Source organism: Coenobita brevimanus, chromosome 23 (genome assembly GCF_032717465.1).
Source record: "Coenobita brevimanus isolate Jiangsu-jjx chromosome 23, ASM3271746v2, whole genome shotgun sequence".
NCBI classification, from domain to species: domain Eukaryota; kingdom Metazoa; phylum Arthropoda; class Malacostraca; order Decapoda; family Coenobitidae; genus Coenobita; species Coenobita brevimanus.
In genome coordinates, this window is record NC_136976.1 from 54,859,638 (window position 1) to 54,881,434 (window position 21,797).

The window sequence follows — 21,797 nt, forward strand, 5'->3', positions numbered from 1 at the left end:
CTGTTGTGTCACCTTCAACCATCACAGAAGATGCTTATCTTCATCAGTGCAAACAAAATGATGACAACAAAAGCAGTAAATTGTATTACCTAAGTTCAGCCTAATCACCCTCTGTATGCATGGATTCTGTATGCACAGTGGCTATAAGTGCAGATAGAAACATTGTACATATGGAAAACGGATAAAAAGAGCATAGTTCTCTACTGGCAGAAGTGACAACCCAAGAGACATTACATTTTAAACCAATTAATTAACTCCTTTAAACTTCTTGAATGTCGTTGTCTAATATCTGCTTTACCTCTGTGCAACAAGTTATAACCTTAGGACGCAAACCTAAAGTACAGCATAGTACACTACAGTACTTATTTCCCACCTATTTATTGCTTTAAACCTCTTTAATGCAACTGTTTTGTGTATGCTTTATGGTATGATACACAGTAGGCTATGCCTTTATGAAGCTTAACTGTAGTGTTTATTTCCCACTTGGCCATGATGCCTAGGTTAACACTGTTATAGTGCATACAATGGGATGTCTAAAAATTGTTTCTGCCATCTCCAGACACCTGTATTCATCTTTTGATAGATTTTTCTAGCTGGAGGGGTTAGATATAACAATGATAAATTCCACCCACAACTAGAGATCTTTCCTCCATTGAGTAAAATTGTCCACTAGCAAGAGTACATTAAATGATGCCCTTGGGCCGTAAGAATGACAAGAAATTTTGAAAGTGGCTGATCAATAAACAAAAATCTTTATTCTTGTTAATACAAAATTGTTTTACTTAACATCCTATAGGTATATGAATTGATGAAAACATAATCATCTAACTTTACTCAAGACCAATGACTAATTACAAAGAAGTATTCAAGAGACACTACTTAATGACACTAATAATTTTCACTTACAAAAGCATTCAAGGGATATTGCATAATAACTACCAATTTTCATTTATGTCATTTAGCCCTTTGAAAACATAAAACTATTTCTTACATACGAAACTGTTACATCTCTGCTACTAAGGTAAAGTGTTCATATCACTACTGCTCTCAGTCAGGGGTAAATGTGTTAAACTATTAGAATGGAGCGTAATGGAGGACTGAAAATGCAGTGATACAAAATATGCTTGATAGATTTCCGACACCTCAACCTTTGGCTCTCCATTCTTGCACCATCAGAGAAACCCACTCCAGCTACAAAAATAACAGACTTTTGCTCAGCCAAAAAATCCATTTTCATACCTTCAGTTCATTAAAACACCTAAAGGATACTAGTACAGGTTCCATCACCAGTTGCTTTAAATATGTGCAATGGTGCTGAAGGATCCATCTTTACATGGTCAAGAGCCAAGAGGAGGAGTGGTGACACTCAGTTCTGCCCATAAATATTGAATGGAGAAACTATCCCTGAAGTTTTTTAAAATCTGGCACTGGCTCCATGTGCATGGGATACTACAGCCAAGGTCACCACTGACTGAAATGGGTCAGTGCAACTCTTTTAACATTCTGACACCCCAGAGTATTCAACACCCAGCAAAGGTGGTGGTGTAGGGAGGAAGAGCAGGTCCATAATCCATTAGGCTGGAAACCTGATAAGGTTCGTATTTGACTTCCTGACAAGAAAAACAGCTTCTGGCTGTGATAAAACATTTTTTTAAAAGCCTATTCAATTATGTGTCACCTAAAGGAAGACCTCAAAACAAGGGGTGGGGGAACTCTTGTTGGTTTCTTCCTCAGATGACTAAAATTCAGAGAATGACCAGGACTACCCTCAGGGAACTTGGTAGCGTTCACATAATCAAGTGCTACCTCTCCTAGAGGTGTGAACATTTATCTGTCCCTTGTTATTATAATAGTACATTAAAACTGACTCCTCAGTCCCAGCAGATTATGTTCCCTGGTGAGGTTAGTAAAGGGAAAACTACAAATTTAGGCCACGTACATTCAGTGACCTATACAGTACACGTAGTTATATTAATAGTATCTGCTCTGGAAAGGGACCAGCACCGCAGTGATACTTTTTGAGTTAATCATGTTCTTCGAAAACTCTGTAGTTTTAATTCCTTTGTTGGATATGTTAATACATTAGAACATGAGCCCAGCCATCTACATCCTCAATTCAAGGAAATGAAAAATTCCCACTGTGTCGGTTGTTCTTAAAGCTTCTTTCATGATGTTCCTGCTGAGAGTGGGAATACTTGAGTCCCACCTCTGGATTCAGAATCTCTCTCTCTCTCTTACATAGGCTGCTGAGTAGTTAGGGTACATGTTCTCATCACTTATGTAAAATTTAGTTAAGGTAGTTGGTGCATCAATAATGAGTTGATGAATTACTGCATGTGTTCACTTAGTGTTGCTATTTTGCCCCCTTTGAGGTGTAAGAGTCAGAGGTTAGGCTACCACAGTCCAGTGCATTTAAGGATACATGACCAGCCTATTTACCAAGACAGCATTACATAAAAATAATAAAGAAATAAAGACACCATATTAAAAAAAAAAAATCCTGTGACCTCTTTGGGACCAAACCTATGCACAGTCATCATGTGACTTATTATTGTCACATATAAGTGCATCTTGTGTGAGGTTGCAACCCTAGGCTCATCTGGACATGAACCCAGTGGATCGCTGCTGGAAGCTGGCCACTTCAATAGTTGTTTCCAGAAGTCTTTTGTTGGCTATGTTGAAGGATTGCCTGTGCTATGATTGTATTGTTCTTGATTAATGAACTAGAATCAATTAAGTAATCTTTTACCTACAAACATCCAAACTGTTAAATGAGGACTGCCATTAATTATGGAAGCTAGTGACTGGACATAGGGTATGGAAGTCCTCCTTGCTGGTCCATGACAGGAGGCAACAGCTAGAGCCCTGCTCTCTATATAGTAAAACCTCTCAAAGTCGAAATAATTGGGGCTGAGACCATTCCGACTTGACTATAATTCTGACTTATGGGAAATGTGAGATTTCTGACTAACCAGAAACAAAAAAACAAAAATCACTATGCTTGCAGAGGGTGTAATCCAAGCATAAGAAGGGCTTCATGGTAGTATGTAGAGGTGCTAGGGAAGCACATGATCGCTTCTGTGCAACATTTCTTAACCATAAGCACAATTGAACAATAGTTCTGTATATTGTAAAACAAGTTTGGCTTCATGTTAAATTCTGCACATATGGCAGGCATCGAACTACCAACATCAATCCTTTCCAAAATCTTCAGCTTCTCTTGAATGCTCAGGGTCTTTAGCTTCATCCTCTTCCTGCCTAAAGGAACCTTGGGAGCCTTGGAAGCCACGCCGGTTAGGAATAAAAGCGTGGAATACAGGGTGGAATGCGAGAGAATACTGATGCGAGTAGTAACAGATGCCAGACTGAGGCAGACCCGGCAGAGTGAGGAGGAAGGTTGTGGGACTTAGCAGCGCTGCCAAACAATGTACAGTACTGAACAACACAGAAATCTGCTAAAGTGGCCTAAACGGTGATAAAAATCAACCACACAGATGGAAATTAGGGAACATTAAGGAAAACAGTGCTAGACAGGACTACAGTATGCCAGATACAGAGTAAGCTTTATCATTTATTATCCCCCAGACTTTTTTTTTAACTCTACATTTAGCGGGCAAGCCACAATATTAGCAACACTGGGTGGGAGGTGGCTGGCGGGCCCTCACAGGCTAGAATATGATCAGCCAGCGTGTCATCATACTGAGATATGGCTTCCTTAGTTGAGATTTCATGTCTTAGGGGTAGTTTTACGAGAATTTTCTGACTTGTGGAGCAACACAAGCCTCACAGCCTAAACTGATGTGTCATCATTCCAAGATGGGCCTTCCATTAGATGTCACTTTACGACCTCAGGGAAATTTTTCCAAGATATTTTTTTGACCGATTTCGAACATTTAAAATAATTTTCATCAACGATTTTCATGTGCCATTACGACTTGTACGTATTTCTGACTTGTGGGATGCCTACTTGCAGAGGTTTCCGTATACTGTACTCTCTTTCATTCTTCTTCATTTATTCAGGTGTGATGATTCTTGGTGAAAAAATATGAATTGCAGGTGGTAATACAGAGAGGAGACATTGATTTTCATTTTTATGACAACAGCCGTAAAGAACTTGGGGGGGGTGGAATGCAGGCTGCTGCTGGTAGTCTTTATGTAGTGAAGGACCACAACTCTCCATGGGCAGTGTTGATTAAGTCAATGTATGAAGGCATCGCAGCTATGTTAATGGGCTAATTAGTAAATCTTGGCAGAAGGGATAGTAGGAGATGCTAGCCCCTTCAAGAGGAAAGAGGTATTCTTTACCTTGATTAGTAATGCCTGAAAGTGGGGACAGACCATCTGGTCCTGGTTCTGTGTCTGAGGCTGCAGGCTTGCCATGACTTACATTAATGTACTCTGTATGCCAAAGTGGGTGTTAATAGGTTATATCACACTGCAAAGTCCAAATATGTAGAAATAATGACCTGGCAACCTGAAAGAAGACTTAACTAGTGACCCTACCATGGGTGTATGCAATGGCCAAGGATGTGGATGCAACACAGTGGAGCTGTCCTATGAAATTCTCTCAGGAAAACCCATGAGGTGGAAGCTTATGCGAGAAACAGTGTGAATATTTAATCAGTGATTAACTTTAGGTCCTATGAAGATCACTACACACTTGGCCCAACTGTTTTGTGACAGTGAGGAAAGGCTTAAGTACCTCTTCATTGTTTGTGTTCCTGTGGTGGGAATGGGCATGGACCACTGATTCTTGGCTCCACCATTGTGGGAGACTGAAATATGGAGCTGTCTGCTGGCCATGAGGGTAAAGATTTTTCAACTTTACCAAGAGTTGGGGAGACCCTGACAACCCCTGTTAGCTCATATACACCACTGCTGAAATGTTGTTCATTTCAAAATGAATGCTGTCATGTGACAAATCCTATTTTCCTTGTAGGAACATAAGGATGACTGAAACTTCTTTGAGGTCAATGTAAAGCGTCTGTATTTTGCAGGAATACAGGTCGAACTAAGCATGTTCCTGTGTGGAGTCATATCCCCACCCACGGCTCAAGGTGTTTGTATACAGTATACTGCACTTGATGCCATAGTAAATAGCCTCTGTATTTTGCAGCAATACTGGCTGAACTGAACATGTTCCTATGTGGAGTCATATCCCCACCCACGGCTCAAGGTGTCTGCACATATTGCGCTTGATGCCACAGATGTTAACTGTGTTAAATGGTGCATAACCTTGAAACTGTACGTTTTCCTTTCATCATAGTATTACTGTCCTGGATGGACAGCAATGTTCCAGGAGTCTTGGATATCCACCCTTTCCAGTCAGTCTCAGCTTGCTTGTTTGGGTATCCTTGGGGAGGCTTCTCCTTGGACTTCCATTTCCAGAGGTTTTGTGGCCATGAGTTCTCTGTGGTCAAAGGAGTGCTAAGGCTGGAGGTGGCACTTGGGTGATCTTACCACCTGCTGTCACCTTCAGATTCTGGGTAGTGGCTCTTCTTCACTACATGAAGGGTATGTGCCTGAGAACAGTGAAGTTGCATGACTGGATGAGGGAATGCCACTGTCATGGTGAAGTTTTCTATCTTGCCAAACATCTCTTTCCAACATCTCTGAATGGAGGAAGTCAACAGGGAGCTGAAGATGCCCATATAGGTCTGGTGCCACTTCCATGACTGTTTTCATGAGTAACCTTCCAGTAGTCACACAGAATACAGGGCTCCCACTAAGATGGTAGGGGTTTGTGGATACAGAGAATATCCAGAGATCTGGCCCTCGAGCCTGTTATGAGGTCCGGGACCTTAGAGAACTTTCTAAGGATTCTGCCACTGAAAGTTAGTTTAGCAAGAACCATCCAGTTCGTAGAGCATGTCCAGCTTATTTTGCTTATAGATGTCAAGACCTCCCCCCCCCTTTTTCGTTAGGGCTTATAGGAACTCTCACTACGAGTCCTAGAATTTGGTGTCATTCCCAATACAGACAATAGAATGGATAAGCAAACTCTCATTTTTCAGCTTTTAGTTCAAGCTTTCCTTTTAAGTAGCTAGCTAGATGTTTCACTGGTCTCCTCCAAGGACCTAAATTGCCCAATTCATCAGTTATGAGATGTCTCACCAGTGACTACGCACACTTTAATTCCTGATGACTAGGGCCCAGGTGTTTGTGACACCCCTAAGAAATGGTTTATACTCATCAACTGTGCTGTAGAACTTAAACCACAGGAATCAAGTCCCACGTTTCTGTCTCAGCATGCAAGGATATGCTGCACACATCAGAAGGCAGGTTTGGTTGGGTCAAGGTGTCTGGTCTTAACCCTTTCCAAGCTGCAGACTACATGTGAGACACAATGAAGGTCTGCACAGGCCATGCTGCAAGCCTCACATGAGGTACAATTTACACTGGTTTTACAACAATGACTCAGGGGAGGTAAACTACCTTACAAAGAATCAGCCCCGTGGGGGTTAAAGTCAGGACAGGAAACCCTAGAAATGGAAGTTGATGCCCTATGCTTGACCATCTGCTCTGATCCGCGACTTATGTGGCTTTGTAGTTGGAATCCAGCCTGTACCTTCACCCTTTCCAGTGAAGGAGGATGGGTTTCATATGTGCATGCTCACCTGGGTCACAGAGTTTGTGGTGAGGTTATCAAATTCTAGCAATCTAGCAATGTTGCCTCCAACAGGGCCCTCCAGGCTGAGAAAAATGGGAGGTTCCTTGTCCCTAAAATTGGGTACAGTTAACCCTTGAAATAAACCAACTGAGCGGAAAAACTGACAATACAGCAGATAATTTGATACAGCTAATGTCCATCAGAATGGACTTCAATGGCACCAGGTTTGATTTATACCAAATCTTGTTGTTTGGTGGACCTAACAAAATTATACTTTTATGTGATTCCAATTGAATTTTTTGCAGCGTTACACCTTGTCCCTTGATAAAGTTTAGAAAAAAATATCTTCTGTCCATAAGAACCAACAGCAAAGAAAAACAACACCCGCCACTCACATAGTCATTCAGTTTGACGGTTGTGTCACCTTGATAAATCCAACCTTTTGTTCGATTTATTTAACAAGGCAGTTTACCTCCCCTGAATCACTGTTTTATAACCAATGTAAATTGTACCCTATATAAGACTTACAGCTTGGCTTGTGCAGACCTTTGTTGTGTTTCATATGAGGTCAGCAGCTTGGCAAGGGTTAATATTGTTCTGTAGACACACAAAGGTCAATATAGCCAGAGTTTGGTGTGTTGAGGTCTGATTTAGAACAATAAGAACCTAGTGCCAAAATCCAGCACAAAGCTGGAGCATTGGCTACAAGCTGTGTATGCTGGGCAGGCTGGAACACAGATGCAGCGTGATGAAAGAAATGAGTTAATGGAAGAAGTATATCATATTACAGACGGAGCTACCGAAGTAGGGAACAGAATTAGATGTTGGAAAGAAGACCAACAGAGGTATGGAAGGAAAAATACTGTGATTCTCGGAGGAAGTCGGCAAGAAGGGGGGGACGTTAGAGGCGAGACAAGAAAGGAAAAGAAATATGTCGCTGTAGAGCATAAAGAGGACAATCAAGGAAAATACAGCTTACAGATGGCATAAGGACAGGATGGTACTGCAATGAGTAGAGAGGGGAGGGTGTTCCCCAGACATCAATAAGAATGGGTAAGTCTAGTATGAACAACTCTAAGATGGGCTAAAGCAGTCTCCCACTTCCTATTACGGTAGCAAGAGGTCACCCACCAAGAAATAAAGGGTTTAACAAGGGGTGTTTATTATAACTGAGGAAATACGGCATACGGAGAGGATGGTACTGCAATGAGTACAGAGGGGAGGGCGGTTGCCAGACATCAAATAACAGTGGGTAAGTCTAGTATGACATGTAGGGATGCCAACAGCATCTGGTGTTCCCAGGCAGTCACCCATCCAAGTACTAACCAGACCCAACGTTAAGCAACGTTGGGTCTGGTTAGTACTTGGATGGGTGACTGCCTGGGAACACCAGATGCTGTTGGCATCCCTACATGTCAAGTGGGGTTGGTGGAGGATTAGTGCCCCTCCCTGTAAAACAATTAACTCTAAGCCCTTGGCCACCCCGTTTGGGATACATGGCGTCTGGCAAGGAATGAAATGAATGAAAGTCTAGTATGACCTATTCTAACACAAGCTAAAGCAGTCTCCCATCTCCTATTACAGTGGCAAGGAGTCAACCAGTGAGAAATAAAGGGCTTAACAACACAGAGTTTATTACTGGTGACAGAGTCCCAACAAGACTGCAGCGGTGTTGAAGGAAGGACGAGGGCAGGAAGAAAATCAGAGACTGGAATGAGGAAGGAAGGAGAGGCATCTCCATCAACAGCCGTGCCAGCCAACTGATCAGCACATTCATTGCCCATGATGCCCACATGTCCTGGGATCAAACAGAACTGGACTGTTTTATGACGAGAAGAGATACGGAACAACCATTCCAAGATACGAAGGACTAAAGGGTGAGAAGCAGAAGGTGACTGAAAGGACAGAGCACTATATGAATCAGAGAATATCACAAATGAGGGAGAGGAGGCACGACCAATATACCAGAATGCAAACAAGAGGGCATAAAGCTCTGCTGTTAGAACACTCGCATATGCAGGGCTAAAATGATAAAAGGTGTCAGGAAAGACAACTGTGAACCCAACACCTGCAGTGGTTTTTGAACCATCAATTTATATAGGGACTGCAGAGGAGTGGCAGGAGAGATGGTTGGAAAACTGAGAATGAAGAATGAATGAAGAAGAATTGGACTTGGAATATGGAAAATGGAAGGACAGAAGTAGGGTTGTGGACATAGCAACGGAGGAAAAAAGACTTGTGCAGAAAGAAAAAACATTACTAGCAGTATGGGAGGAGTGCAAGAGTACGAGCTCAAAATGCAAAAGGTGGCTTGATCCTAGGATGTGAGGAAAATGTGTCTAAGTCAGGGCTGGGTGGAAACAGAGAAGGGGTATTAGGAAAACAGTGCAGCTTAACATGGGTACGAAGTGAAAGTAAAGCTAGGTACGAAGAGAAAGTTAAGCATGACACTGGAAAAGTGAAGGAACTCCTGATTCAGCACAGAGACTCTCAACTGGGGAAGATTTAAAAGCGCCAAGAGCCAGATGCAAACCATAATGATGCATAGAATCAAGTGACTGGAAAACAATGTCTGAGGCGGAAGAATAAACTTGACAACCATAATCAAGTTTGGAGAGAACGAGAACAATGTGGAGGCGAAGGAGAGTAGTCCGATCAGCACCCCACAACACAGGAGACAAAGTCTGTAAGAGACGGAGGCATTGCAAGGCTGAAATTTTCAAGGAGGCCTTATGATTCTTCCAAGTAAGATAAGAGTCGAAAAGAAGGCCAAGAAATAAAGCAGAGGTTTTGTATGGGAGAGGAATGCCATGGAAAAACAAAAAGAGGCAGTTGAGAAATAAAACAAGAGTGAGTAAAAGTAAAAGCACGAGACTTAATTGGAGAGAATCGGAAACCGTGGGTACTAGCCCACTTTGTGGCAGTGGAAACTGCATGTTGAATAAGAGCACCAAGGACAGGGATGTTAGAATCTGAGGAATGTACAGTATTGCATAGTCATCTACGTACAAAGCAGAGTGAACCCCAACTGGGAGATAAGAAACAATCCCATTAACAGCCAATAAAAAGAGGGTAGTGACAAGAACACCTTTATACTGTGGGAATGGATCCGAATAAGTATGTTGAACACAGACTCTAAAGAAACGAGTTGATAGAAAATTCTTTAAGAAAACACCAAGGTTACCATCAATACCACATGGATGAACTGTGTATAAAATATGGTAGCACCAGGCTGCCATAAGCTTTCTCATTGCCAAAGAACACTGTGACAACATATTCATGAGTGGTAAAGGCTGAATGGATATAGGTCCCTTGATTTAGGAGGGGAGTTAAGGTACTGCAAGCTTTTCAAAAACCAAACTGTGAAGATGACAAAAGCTGCTTGGATTCTTGAAGCCACGTAAGATGACGATTTATCACATGCTCGGACACTTTGCAGAGACAACTAATAAGAGCAATACGGTAATAATCTTGAGGAGCATGGCCTTGCTTTCCCGGCTTAAGAAACAGGAGAATGACAGCAGTACGAAAAGAGGAAAAACACCCTCTGTCCAGATACGATTATAAATAGCTAATAATTAGACCAGGGCCTGGGGGGGAAGGTGACGGAGCATATTACAGTGTATGTCATCAGGACCCTCACAAGTGTTCTTACAAAGGTGAAGGGCGGAGGACAATTCATGGAGTGTGAAAGGCGCATTATAAGACTGACTAGATGACAGCCATAAGACAGGCGTACATTCAGACATAGCTTTAAAGGCATGGAATTCAGGTGAGAGATGAGAGCTGCTACTAACATTACTAAAATGAAGACCTAAGCCATTGGCAACAAGATGAGGATCTGCAACTGACTCTCCATCCAAGTGGAGGACAGGGGAAGGCACGGGAAGATGCTTTCCAGATATTTTATGTAAACATTTCCAGATGGAAGCAATGAGCGTATTCAGAGTAATAGTGGAAACACATAACCTCCAGCTACAGCGTTTAGCCCATTTAACAGTCTTACAAAGAAAAGCGTGGGCCTTTTTAAACAACAGAAACGCACTCTGTTCATTCGGGGTGTTGCGTTTATGTAAATAACTTTTCCAACATTGGCGTTTAACATGGAGTGCCACAGTACAATCAGAATCCCACCAAGGCATACATTTAGAAGTAAAAGGATGGGATGACCTAGGAATCGCAGTCAAAGTTGCACTCAGAACTAAAACATTAAAAAGGTGAGCATATCTAAAATAGTAAAAAGGAAGAAAGGGGTACAGAAGGAACCGTTAAAGAAGTAAAAGACAGCCAGTCAGCCTTCGGGAAACACCACTGAGGAGGTCTGAGTATGGGACAATAAGAAGTATAAGTAAGTTTGATAGGAAAGTGATCACTATATGCAGCATCAGAAAGAAAAGACCAATGAAAATCTAAAGAAAGAGAAGCTGAACAGAAAGAGAGATCCAGACAGGAGAAAGTATGGGTTCTTGCATCAAAATGCGTCGTAAGGTCACATATTCAATAAAGAGAAATCTTTACTAAGAACAAAAGACTCAAGGTGGTGGCCACAAAAATCAGTAACAGCATCGCTCCATAAAGCATGGCGACAGTTAAAATCTCCCAACAATAAAAATGGGATGGGTAACTAGGACATTAAAAGAGATATGGCAGGAAAAGCAATAGGCTGGGAAGGAGAGAAATACTGTAAATGGTAACCACTGTAATCCAACATCTGAGAAAAACACAAATAAAATGACAAGGAACCGTGGTGTGAAGGGATAGACATTCACGGGGAACTGTGTTGTGGACTAAGACAGCTGAAACAGGAAGAGATGCAAGACAAAACAAGAAACAATAGTCAGGTAAAGGTACCGGAGGGGAAGACAAACAGGATTCTTGTAAACCGACTAATGAAGGACAGTGAACCGATAGAAGATAACGAAGGTCATTACAATGAGCCGTAAAACTTCGGAGGTTCCACTGTAAAACAGACAAACTAAAGTTTACAACACCAAATAAAAGGAAAACCTAAAAAATGTAAAAAACCCCAAGAAAGATCACAAAAGATAAAATATAATACACAGGAAATAAAATCTATGACTGATGAGTACCATACATGTACAGGTGTATGGTATGCAGGAGGACTACTGGGCCTTGAGAGCAGGCTGTGAAGCCTATGCCCAGAGTTGGAAAAAAAAAAAAAAAAAAGAGTTAGTACAATAGTAGGAATAGGAGCAGAGGGCAGAAGAGGCGGACGAGTGGGAGAGTCACTACAGCCCAGTGGCATAGGGAGGGATAAAGGGGAGTGAGTAGAACAAAAAGAGAGGGAGGCAGGAGGGGAAGGAGGGAGATCAGAAGAAACCAAATGGACATCAGCCGTATGAAGCATGATTTCGGGACACAAGGGGTCCTGTAAAAAGAGTCACCAGAAAATCCATGATGTCAGTGAGGGTTTCATCACTGGCAATTGTAGGGAGTGTCGTCTGCGGTGTCGACAGGGTAGAGGGAACAGGTTGTAGAGTGGCTTGCAGAGTTGAGGTAGGGATGAGACCAGACCGTGGAGTTGAGACAGGGATCTTCATTGGTGTAGTAGTCACAGACAACAAGAGACAGGTGGTACGCATCTTACTAGCCAGAGGAGAATGTGAGGGTTTTGTGGGGCCCATGAAGCAGTGGAGGGCAGCCCACGTTTACCAGAGGGAGGTGGACGGCGGGCACCATGCTGTGGCAGAGGGAGTGGTTGTTGATAAAGAGAAAAAAGGAAGAGTGAGGAGGAGCAGCAGAACAGGAAAGGCGATGAGGGGAAGAAAGAGGAGTGGATAATAAAAGCAACATGGAGGAGGTAGGAGTGGAGGAGTCTAGAACAGAGAAAGAGGTGGAACGAGAAACAGGAGGGGCCTGAAAGTAGGGAGTAGAACAAGAAGGGGGAGAAGGGGAGGAGGAAGAAGGGAAATCAGAAACAGAGGGAGAGGAGACAACAGTGACAGACGGAAGGACAAGTAAGGAAGAGGTATGAGCAGAGACAAGCAAAGAGGCCAAGACAGTAGAGGAGCTGGAGACTGGTGACACCAAGGGAGCAAGAAAGTCAGATAGGGAGGTGAGTGCAGAAAAGAAGTTAGAGGCTGTGATAGTTGCAATTGGGCAGGACTAAGAGACAGTAGAGGTAGTGGAGACAGGTCGGGGTACGGGAAGAGACTCCTAAGTCATGGGCACGTTGACGGACTGCATGGGGGGTAGAGACCTTCTTTCCAATGAATACTGGGGACTTCAGTTTCAAAGATGTAGACCGGACATTTCCAGAACGAGACAGCATGAAAGCCTTGGTAGTCCGGGCAGACTTGTGTCTCAGCTACGCAGGTTGAAGAGGTGTGGAAGGGTTGAGCACAGGCAGGGTAGACCGCCTCTGACCTACAGTATTTAGCTGGGTGACCATATCGCCAACAGGAACATTGTCGAGGACAAGGCATGTATTCCTTGACCCGAAATAATGTACCACCAACAATAACAGAGGTGGGAAGGTCGCAGCCCTTGAATGTGATCTTTGCTTGCTATGTTAGCTGAATATTTGTGATGCCCCTGAGGGGCAAAGCATGGAGCACTGAGCAGAAGGTACAGCAAGGTATTAAGAAGACAAGATTGCTTGGATATCAGCAGATTAGTCAGAAAAATTGCGGTCACCTATGGATATATAGGACGGGATCAGAACAGTTTCAGTGGTAGAGTTTAGGTGGACATCTGGAACTGCAATGACAGGGTGACCAGAGGGGTCAGTAAGTGATAATATCTTAGCCTGCACAGCAGTTTGAACAGTCAGGAATCGGTCACCTTCAGGGCGCAAAGAATGCGATATTGGGACCTATTTGTTGGAGGAGAGAGATGGAGAGAGAGGTTGTTCGTCGTTGGTTGAAATATTTCGTCCATGTCTGGTGTCTGAAAATCGAAGATATTGTGGGAGGGTTCAGAAAAAGGGGAGGAGGAAGGGGGAGGAAGAAGAAGAAACAGAAGGATAGGATGAGAAGGAAAGGGGCGGAAAATTAGGAGAAGGAGGATCCACCTGACCGCAAGAAGGTTTAGAAGGAGCATCTCCCGTTGCACCTTGCATTAGGGGAGCAGATTCATTAATGACCGTGATGAGTCAAATTGTACAACACGGTAAATAAACTAGTCCACTCCTGAGAGTCCGAGTCAAGAGTAAAGGCGAAAGAGACAAAGGGCTACCATACCCATGGTTCCCTGAGGCTGTTCGTGACTGACACAAAAGAGACAGCCTTGCATCCCATCAGCATGGCTCTCACACCACAGGAAGGCAAGAGGAAAAGAAGATAAAAGAAGGAAGAGAAGAAAAAGGACCAAGCAAAAATTAGTGGGGTCAAGGACTGGGACCCAAGGACGGGGGAAGCAGGTCCCCACCACCCCCAACACCAGGCCCCAACCCAGAACACAGAGCCGCCCCATGACTTTAACAGGCTTGGTATTGGAGCGAAGGTCTGATTTAGTGAGGGTTTACTGTGCAAAGTTGACAGGGCAGATTTTGTGGTGTCATCACTGTCATCTGTCTCTGACACAGCCACCAAATTTGAGTGGTTAGAATGTTGTTGCACTTACTAAGGCTTAGTTTGGGTGGACCTGGCAAGGGAGAAGGCAGGGGTTCAACTTCTATTGGCAAGGAACCCCATGAGGTTGTTTCCCTTTCAATTTGCTTGCATGTGGGCAATGGGGTAGATGTAAATTTCTGCCTAAGCAGGGGGGTGGAGTGGGATGGGGAGTCACATAGGCTGATGAGCGTGTATTTCCTTTTCCAGTGGGGTAGGCCTACTATGAGGTATCAGTGACGAGTTTCTGCAGCTTAGGAGCTCCTTACGTTAAACAATATTTAAAGGGCAGCAAGGGCTCTATGGCACTTTTCTCCTCCTTTAGGATAATTTGAAGACTGTCATCAGCCAAAGTCATAACCCTAACTATTCTTTGGGTCATATAGTACTTAAAAGCTAATGAAGAAAGTCTTGTGCTTCATGCACTGGAGTTGCGGGTCCATATGGTGCACTGGCTGAGCAGCTTTTGGGAATATCACCCTTGGTAGGCAAAACCTCTTGCCCCGGAAACCACAGCACCCCCTAAAATGTTGAAATGGAACTCTTGGTGATGGGAAAAGAAGATCCTTGTGAAAAATGCATTGCTGTTACACAATGAACAAGATTTTACCTGACAACTCCAAAATTATTTATAGACAGTGAATTTCTATTTAAAAAAAAAAAAAAAAAAAAAAAAAAAAAAAAAAAAGTGACATCAAACTAACTTCAACCAGTGCTGCTCCTGTGTGATTCCCCATCACCGGGGCTGGTGCTTATACTGTATAGGAGAGTGAAGAGGCGAGTATGTACAGGGTGCTACTTGGGAGATAGTAAGAGTACTGTTGCTTCATTTTGCTGGCTACTTGGGAGATAGTGAGAGTACTGTTGCTTCATTTTGCTGGTGCTGTTGAAGCAACATTGAGGAGGAGGGGAAGTAAGCGGCATTTGTGAGTGCATATTAGGCTATGACAGAATGATGCCCATGCTCACAGGTAGGGATGAGGAAATTATATCATGCAAGCTAGGCAGCAGAGTTTTTTCTGTACTTGGTCCAGCACTTCTCTTGCACATCCAAAAGTGGGGAGCTTAGGGGAGCAAGGTATGAAGGAAATATGCCTCTCTACTACCCCTTGAGACCATCTCCCTCTTTAATGTCCACGACAAGATACCCTACACTTGCAGATGTTGATGGCTTAAGAACAGGTACTCCATAGAAAAATTAATGTACAGGAGAGTGACAGAAGGCTGATGGAGGACCTTGACACAAAGAATGAAAGCAATGGCTATGGGATAAATAGTAACCTGATCCAGCGGTGGTTGCACTTCCACCAGCATACCACTATTCCATCCTTTACAACATCTCTAGGTCTTACTGAACAAGGGAGTCACAATCGACAGCTGGGTGAAGTGGCTGGCTACAGAACCCCCCCCAGCAGAGAGTATTTATCAGCCAAGACACACAGCGCGCACCACTGCTTGTGACTGCATAAGGAGCTGCACCAAGGACACAGTCCATCATCCAATCCTTTACTGCCCTATCAAGAGTGTAAGGAGACTGAGACAGGTAACTCCATCCAGAAATTCAGGGTGATCAGTTGCTTGTCCACTAAGCAGTGGGATAGGTGACTCCATCCAGAAATTCAGGGTGAAGGTGATCAGCTGCTTGTCCACTGAGCAGCACTGTGTATGCAATTACATCCAACCACCCCTAAGACTTAGACCTGTAAAGGCAACATCTAGATGAAACACCTTAACCAACTACATTATCAGGCATCTATTTGCTGGTTATGAATGAAGTCGAAGCCCTCGCGAGTCTCTCGTCAAGTAGTGGCACTTTCTCACATATGAGTGGCCCAACTCAGCCTGACTGTAATGCTTTTGAGAAGCTCACATCTCAGGTAACCACAGGGCCGATCACTGCATGGTTTGCACCATATGACAGCCAAATTCATTAAGATTTGTTCTTGACAGGTTTCATCACACCCAGGTGGTGCATGTGGCATGTGACACGCACCAAGTGCAGCATGTTGAAAATCTTCAAATGAGGGTCACAGGCCAGACAATTTGTCATAAAGGCATGAAACTTGGTAGGTAGATAGCCATCAATATACTCTAGGCATCCTCGGGGAGTAAGGCAACATTTCAATGCAATCGGATTTAAATGGTCTTGCTCATACCTTGCCGACAAAGGCGTTTCACTGGTCACATGGTTAATTCTCAATCAAGTAGGTTGTTTCCTGGATTAAAGGAAATCATTTGATTTGTAATTCAGTGTAGAGTTGATGCAATAACATCAAAAAGTTTCTGGCCTCATGGTGAAAGAGACAGCCTCACAAGGGAATACAGCATTGTACTACATAAAAACTTGCAAACTGGAACTAAGTTACTAGGCTAAGAGTAACTCTATTACTAAGGGAAGGTGCACATGGAACAAAGGGTGCAGCAGCACCTGGTGTATCTGGAATGTGTAGGAAGCTAGCTGTGTGCACTGGAAGACTTCAAATTTTGGATGAAGAATCTAGTCAACTACAGCATAAGCCCTGTGAAGCTACTGGGAAACTGGGGTACCCTATGGAACAGCATCCATGTAGGTGTGAGTCACAGACATGCCAGTATGGCACATTACTTTGACTTCTGCAAATGCAACCAATGCAAGAGTTCAAGCTTCATAAGATAGTTTCTACAATTTTATAAAAGTATAGTGGAATTATACCATTTCTCTCCTCAATTGATGGCTGTGTTGAGATGTGCAGCAAGATGGTAGCACCTCCCCTTTAAGTGTTGAATGATCAATGAAGAGTGAAAATTGTATAAAAATGCGACACAGTTTGGAAATAAGCGAGTGAGGCAGCTTATTATACTGTACACGTAAATTTCATATTTACCATTACATATTTTGTAAAAAATATATACAGATAATACATAAATATAATATAGCAATTATGGCTAACAAGTGAAACTACTATGAGAAACTCTGTCAATATCTACAACAGTTCAGCAATACCACATTCAGTAATGCAATGCTGTTCTGTATTTGATGGAACACGTAATCTCATGACACAAATTCATATGAATCCCAGCAATGGTCACACACAAAGTAAACACAGCTAATGTACTGACTTCAGACTCAAGGAGCTGGGGTCCAATGTTATCCCACCTTAAAATAACAGAGAGCAATGAAAAAGAAAAAACAAATTTTATAATGACTACCATAAAACAATGAATGAAGTTACAGTATATCTGTATAAAAATAATGAGCTACCAGTACCATACTATGCTACATATAACACTGCTGTTACTATATTCCAGTTGAAATGCATAAGCATAACAACACTGTAAACATGGTTGTACTACTAATGGCCGGATGGCGGATTCTCCACTGATCTGCAACTGTTGATTGTCACTGTGGGTACTGGAGCAGCAGCAGCAGTGGTACCTCTAATACTCAAAGCAACCACTTCAGTATTTAGTCGGTCTAACAACATAAGACACTTTTATACATGCTACCTGACTTGGCAGTCTCAGCAACTAATCAGTCAGTAATTACTGACACTGACTTTTGGTATATAAAATGAAGTATAAAACATTAAAAAATTATGTGGTGTACACACACACACACACACACACATTTTATATATACCTGTATACACATATCTATCTATATCTATCAATCTATGTCTATCTATCTATCTACATCTATCTATCTATCTACATTGTGTGTGTGTGTGTGTGTGTGTGTGTGTACACATATACACACATTTTATAAATACCTGTCTATATATATATATATATATATATATATATATATATATATATATATATCTACATATATACAGTATACATAAACAAACACACACACACACACACACACACACACACATATATATATATATATATATATATATATATATATATATATATATATATATATACACACAGTATGTGTGTGTGTGTATGTTATATATGTACCTACTGTTAAGAGCTGACATAAATTTATTCACTAAAACTTACAGCAAATAAGAAAATTACATTTTATCCCAAGGATCATCTTGATCTGTGCTAAGAAAGACTTCCAACATAAACTGTGAAATACTCTGCATGGCATGGAGGACTATAGCCAGCACAATACTGAGTGATAACTGCATGTATTTGATTTCCACTAATTCCTGGGAGGGAGTTGCAGCTGGAGAAGGAGAGGATGAGGAGATGCTGTCCTCTCCAACTGTCTCCTCAGAACTAAGAGGGCAATCCTGCCCATCAAGACGTTTGGGGAGTTCAGTAGGTTCTTTGTCTGCGGGAATGTCTGTAAGTTTTCTGCCATTCATTATCTCATCAGGTCTTCTTGAGTGTGCTGGCACATCATCATCCAGATCAAAAGACAACATTTTACTTGACACATCTGTAGCTAGGCTACCTCCGGGCCAGCTCGCCTCGTTTGGCACCTCTAAACTTCCACTTGAGGTCTGTGGAAAGTCTTCACCAAGATGATTTAAAGGCTGGATGTTAAGAGATGATCTAATTAAATGTGCAAGTTCACTGCACATATTGCTATACTCAGAAGTATCACATGTCATATTCTGATGAGAGGAGGGTTCAGTTACTGTAGACACTTTGGACTGCAAATCATGAAAAGACTTACTTTTTTTATAATGGCTTCCACCTTTTGTGAAATCACAAGGACTAGATTGTTGGGCTACAATTTTTCGTGCTTGAAACAAATTCTGCACTTTAGAGCTGGGAGTCTCTTCATTTGCTGTAGAACTTGCAGTTGTTTCAGTTTCATAGCCAGTGTCTGTTGAAAATGTACTGGTCATCATGCTCGAGTCCATGTCCTCAAAGCCAGGAGTTATTGCAGTTTTCTCTGGAACAGTTTTACTTGATGGATCTCCCACTGCAATTGGTGAACACACTGGTGTTTCAGCAGTGGAATCTCTGCATGAAGAAAGATCTTGATTTTTACAAGGAATTTGAGAGACCTTTGATACAGGCAGAAAATCATCCACTGCCCACACATCTTGCTTTTCACTTTTACTTTTTTCATTTCTGGTATTTTTCCAATCAAGCTTTAAGGGCTGAACTGAAGCAGAATGGCAGTCCTTTGAGACTTCTGACTTTAGTTTTCTGGGGGATTTATATCTTCTTTTAGGAGACGCTTTTTTCTTCTTTGGTGACTGCAAACTCTGTGAATTTAAAATCTTAGGGCGAACAGATAGTAACACTGGGTTGTTTTCCTTATCGCTACTAGGTGACATAAGAGCACTATCACTGAATTTTATGAGACACTGGCTGCAGTCTGCATTGGAACACAGATGGTGTTGGGATTTATGGTGTTGCAGAACATTAACAGGAAGCCAAGACATTACTGGAAACTCATGTAATGAAGGAATATGACTTTGCAGAGCTGTATTTTTGCTCACTAACTCTGCCCTTGCATATTTGAGTGCACTTACATTTTCTTCATTGTCTTCATCATGCATTCTTTTTCCTTTGTCCTCAGTTCTACCACTTACTGATGTAGACAATGTAAAGGACTCACCATCTTCCTTTTCCACATCTTTGTTATTTACTCTTGTGAAAGGTTGTGTAAAACAGGTTGTGCTGGACAATTCATTCATTCTATCATTTTTTAACTTCGATACCTGTATGGCAGTAAGGTCCATTTCTTGTTGAATTATATCTGTTGCTGACTGCAAACAATTCGGGTCTGAATAACATATTGCCACACGTAAGGACTGGGGACGTCTTCGTGGCCATGATGCAGGCTGACTAGAGTAACATATGGGTGGATTTGATGAACTGATATTACTGGAGGTGCTGACAAGCGCATCAGTAGTTTCACTACTGTTGACACTTATCCCACCACTAACAACAGGTACAGAGCCTCTGTCAGGGAACAGATTTGGTCTGAAGGCTAGTGGAACTACCTGACATGCACTATCTAAGTCGTTACACAGGATCATTGTATCTTTTGCCTTTGCAGTCATCACTAAGGCACTACCTTCAATATTTTTCAAGTCTTTTTCACTATTAATCATCACTGAGTGGCACTTGGTATTGGAATTATACTCAACAACAGAATGTATAGCACCTGAGGATTCATGAGAACCCAGCATTTTGTCAAGTACTGGAAATGGTAAAATTTTATTATATATTTCTTTTTTTATAACATAAGCCACTTCATTTTTCTCAGTTTCAGAGTTTTCATCATCACCATCTGTTTGATGTCTGGAAATTAAAGGTGTAAGTTCCTCAGGCCAGTTAACAGAATATTCTGAACCAGCAGAAAACTTAACTGTTTCACAATTAACTTCAGTTGGAGAAGATGCTAATGAGTCATAATTTCTATGCAACTGCTTTTTCAGATCATAATATAAATTATCTTTCTCTGGATCAACACAAGCAGTACTTTGAATTACAAATGAGTCTGCTGGCCCAGCACATGACATCACTCCACTGTTGTTCTGGCTGTTACAGCTACCCGATTCAGATAATTGTGTATCCTGGACTCTACAACTTATTGGTACTACTTTCTCTTGTGGTTCATAATCATTTGTTGAATCTAAGCAGGGCACATTTTCATCATCCAGGAGTGCATTCCCTTCACATGAGAAAGACAGACAACCACTTAAGAAACACTTTAAATCTTGCCCAATATTACTGCCAATTATTCTCTCTTCTGAGCTACATGTGTACTCCAAGTTTGTATGCTCTCCTGCAACCTCTTCCTGTGTGAAGCAGCAGCTAGTGTGCCCTGTTCCAGCTGCCAGCAGGGGTGAGTCTCAGGTGATGTAAGACTGAGAGGACAGAATAGCCTGGATATCATCACTGGTCTGCTCACCTTCACCAATCCCACTGTACTGGGTAGGTGCCAGTGTGTCCACAGAGACATACACCTGAAATTAAAAAGTGCCACTAAAAACCTTGAAAGACACTTCACCTAAATTCAATCACATGGTTACACGAACCAAAAAGACCTTACAAAATGAATAAGGTAGTCAGGCTTAATACTACTAGGAAAACTTTTCTCACACACATAACTATAAGAACAGGAGAGTACTACAAACTGAGTCTGTGAAGTACAGTATTAATAAGTGGGAAGACACATTAACCCCTTCACAATGATGATGATGATACTTTTTTTTATTACATTATTCTTGCTATCTCATGATGTTATTAACCCATTCCATGCCGGAGCCTTTGTTAGCTTTTGTGCCTAAATTGCTGAAGCTCTGGCCGGCAAAGTTACCTAGAATGCCAGCCATTTTCAACCTTTTTTTTCCATGAATAGACATGAAAAGTAGTCAAAATAAGCCTAGTGGTAGTAAAATTGCTCACTTCAGCTGTTTTCTGCCCAAAACCAGGTGTTTTGGTCCAGTATGCCCAGACCTGCATCAGATGGCTACTTTCAGATACCGCCAGCAGCTGATGTGGAGGGGTAGTTCAATTTGGTGTGGAGTGCGTGGATGCATGTAGTACTTGTAGTATGAAAATGCAACCTGGTTTAGGTAATGCAGCCACAGTCGAAATTATGATGATGGGAAGTAGGGGTTCTGTGCTAATTTTGTCTTTTTTTTTTTTTAAATTATATTATATTGGTAAATGGCACTATAAACACTTGCATAAGACACAACAAACAC

The 21,797-nt window shown here is 42.1% G+C and overlaps 1 protein-coding gene across 1 annotated transcript in view; it reads right to left on the minus strand.

Annotated features, from left to right (window-relative positions):
* Nucleotides 1–20,939: 20,939 nt before the first annotated feature.
* The window catches only part of LOC145392978 (DNA damage-regulated autophagy modulator protein 2), a 75,035-nt gene continuing 74,177 nt past the window's right edge, over nt 20,940–21,797 (minus strand). Inside the window, exon 6 of the mRNA XM_080267276.1 lies at nt 20,940–21,053. Coding sequence (XP_080123402.1) covers nt 20,940–21,053 — 114 coding nt within the window. The remainder of the gene's footprint in view (nt 21,054–21,797) is intronic.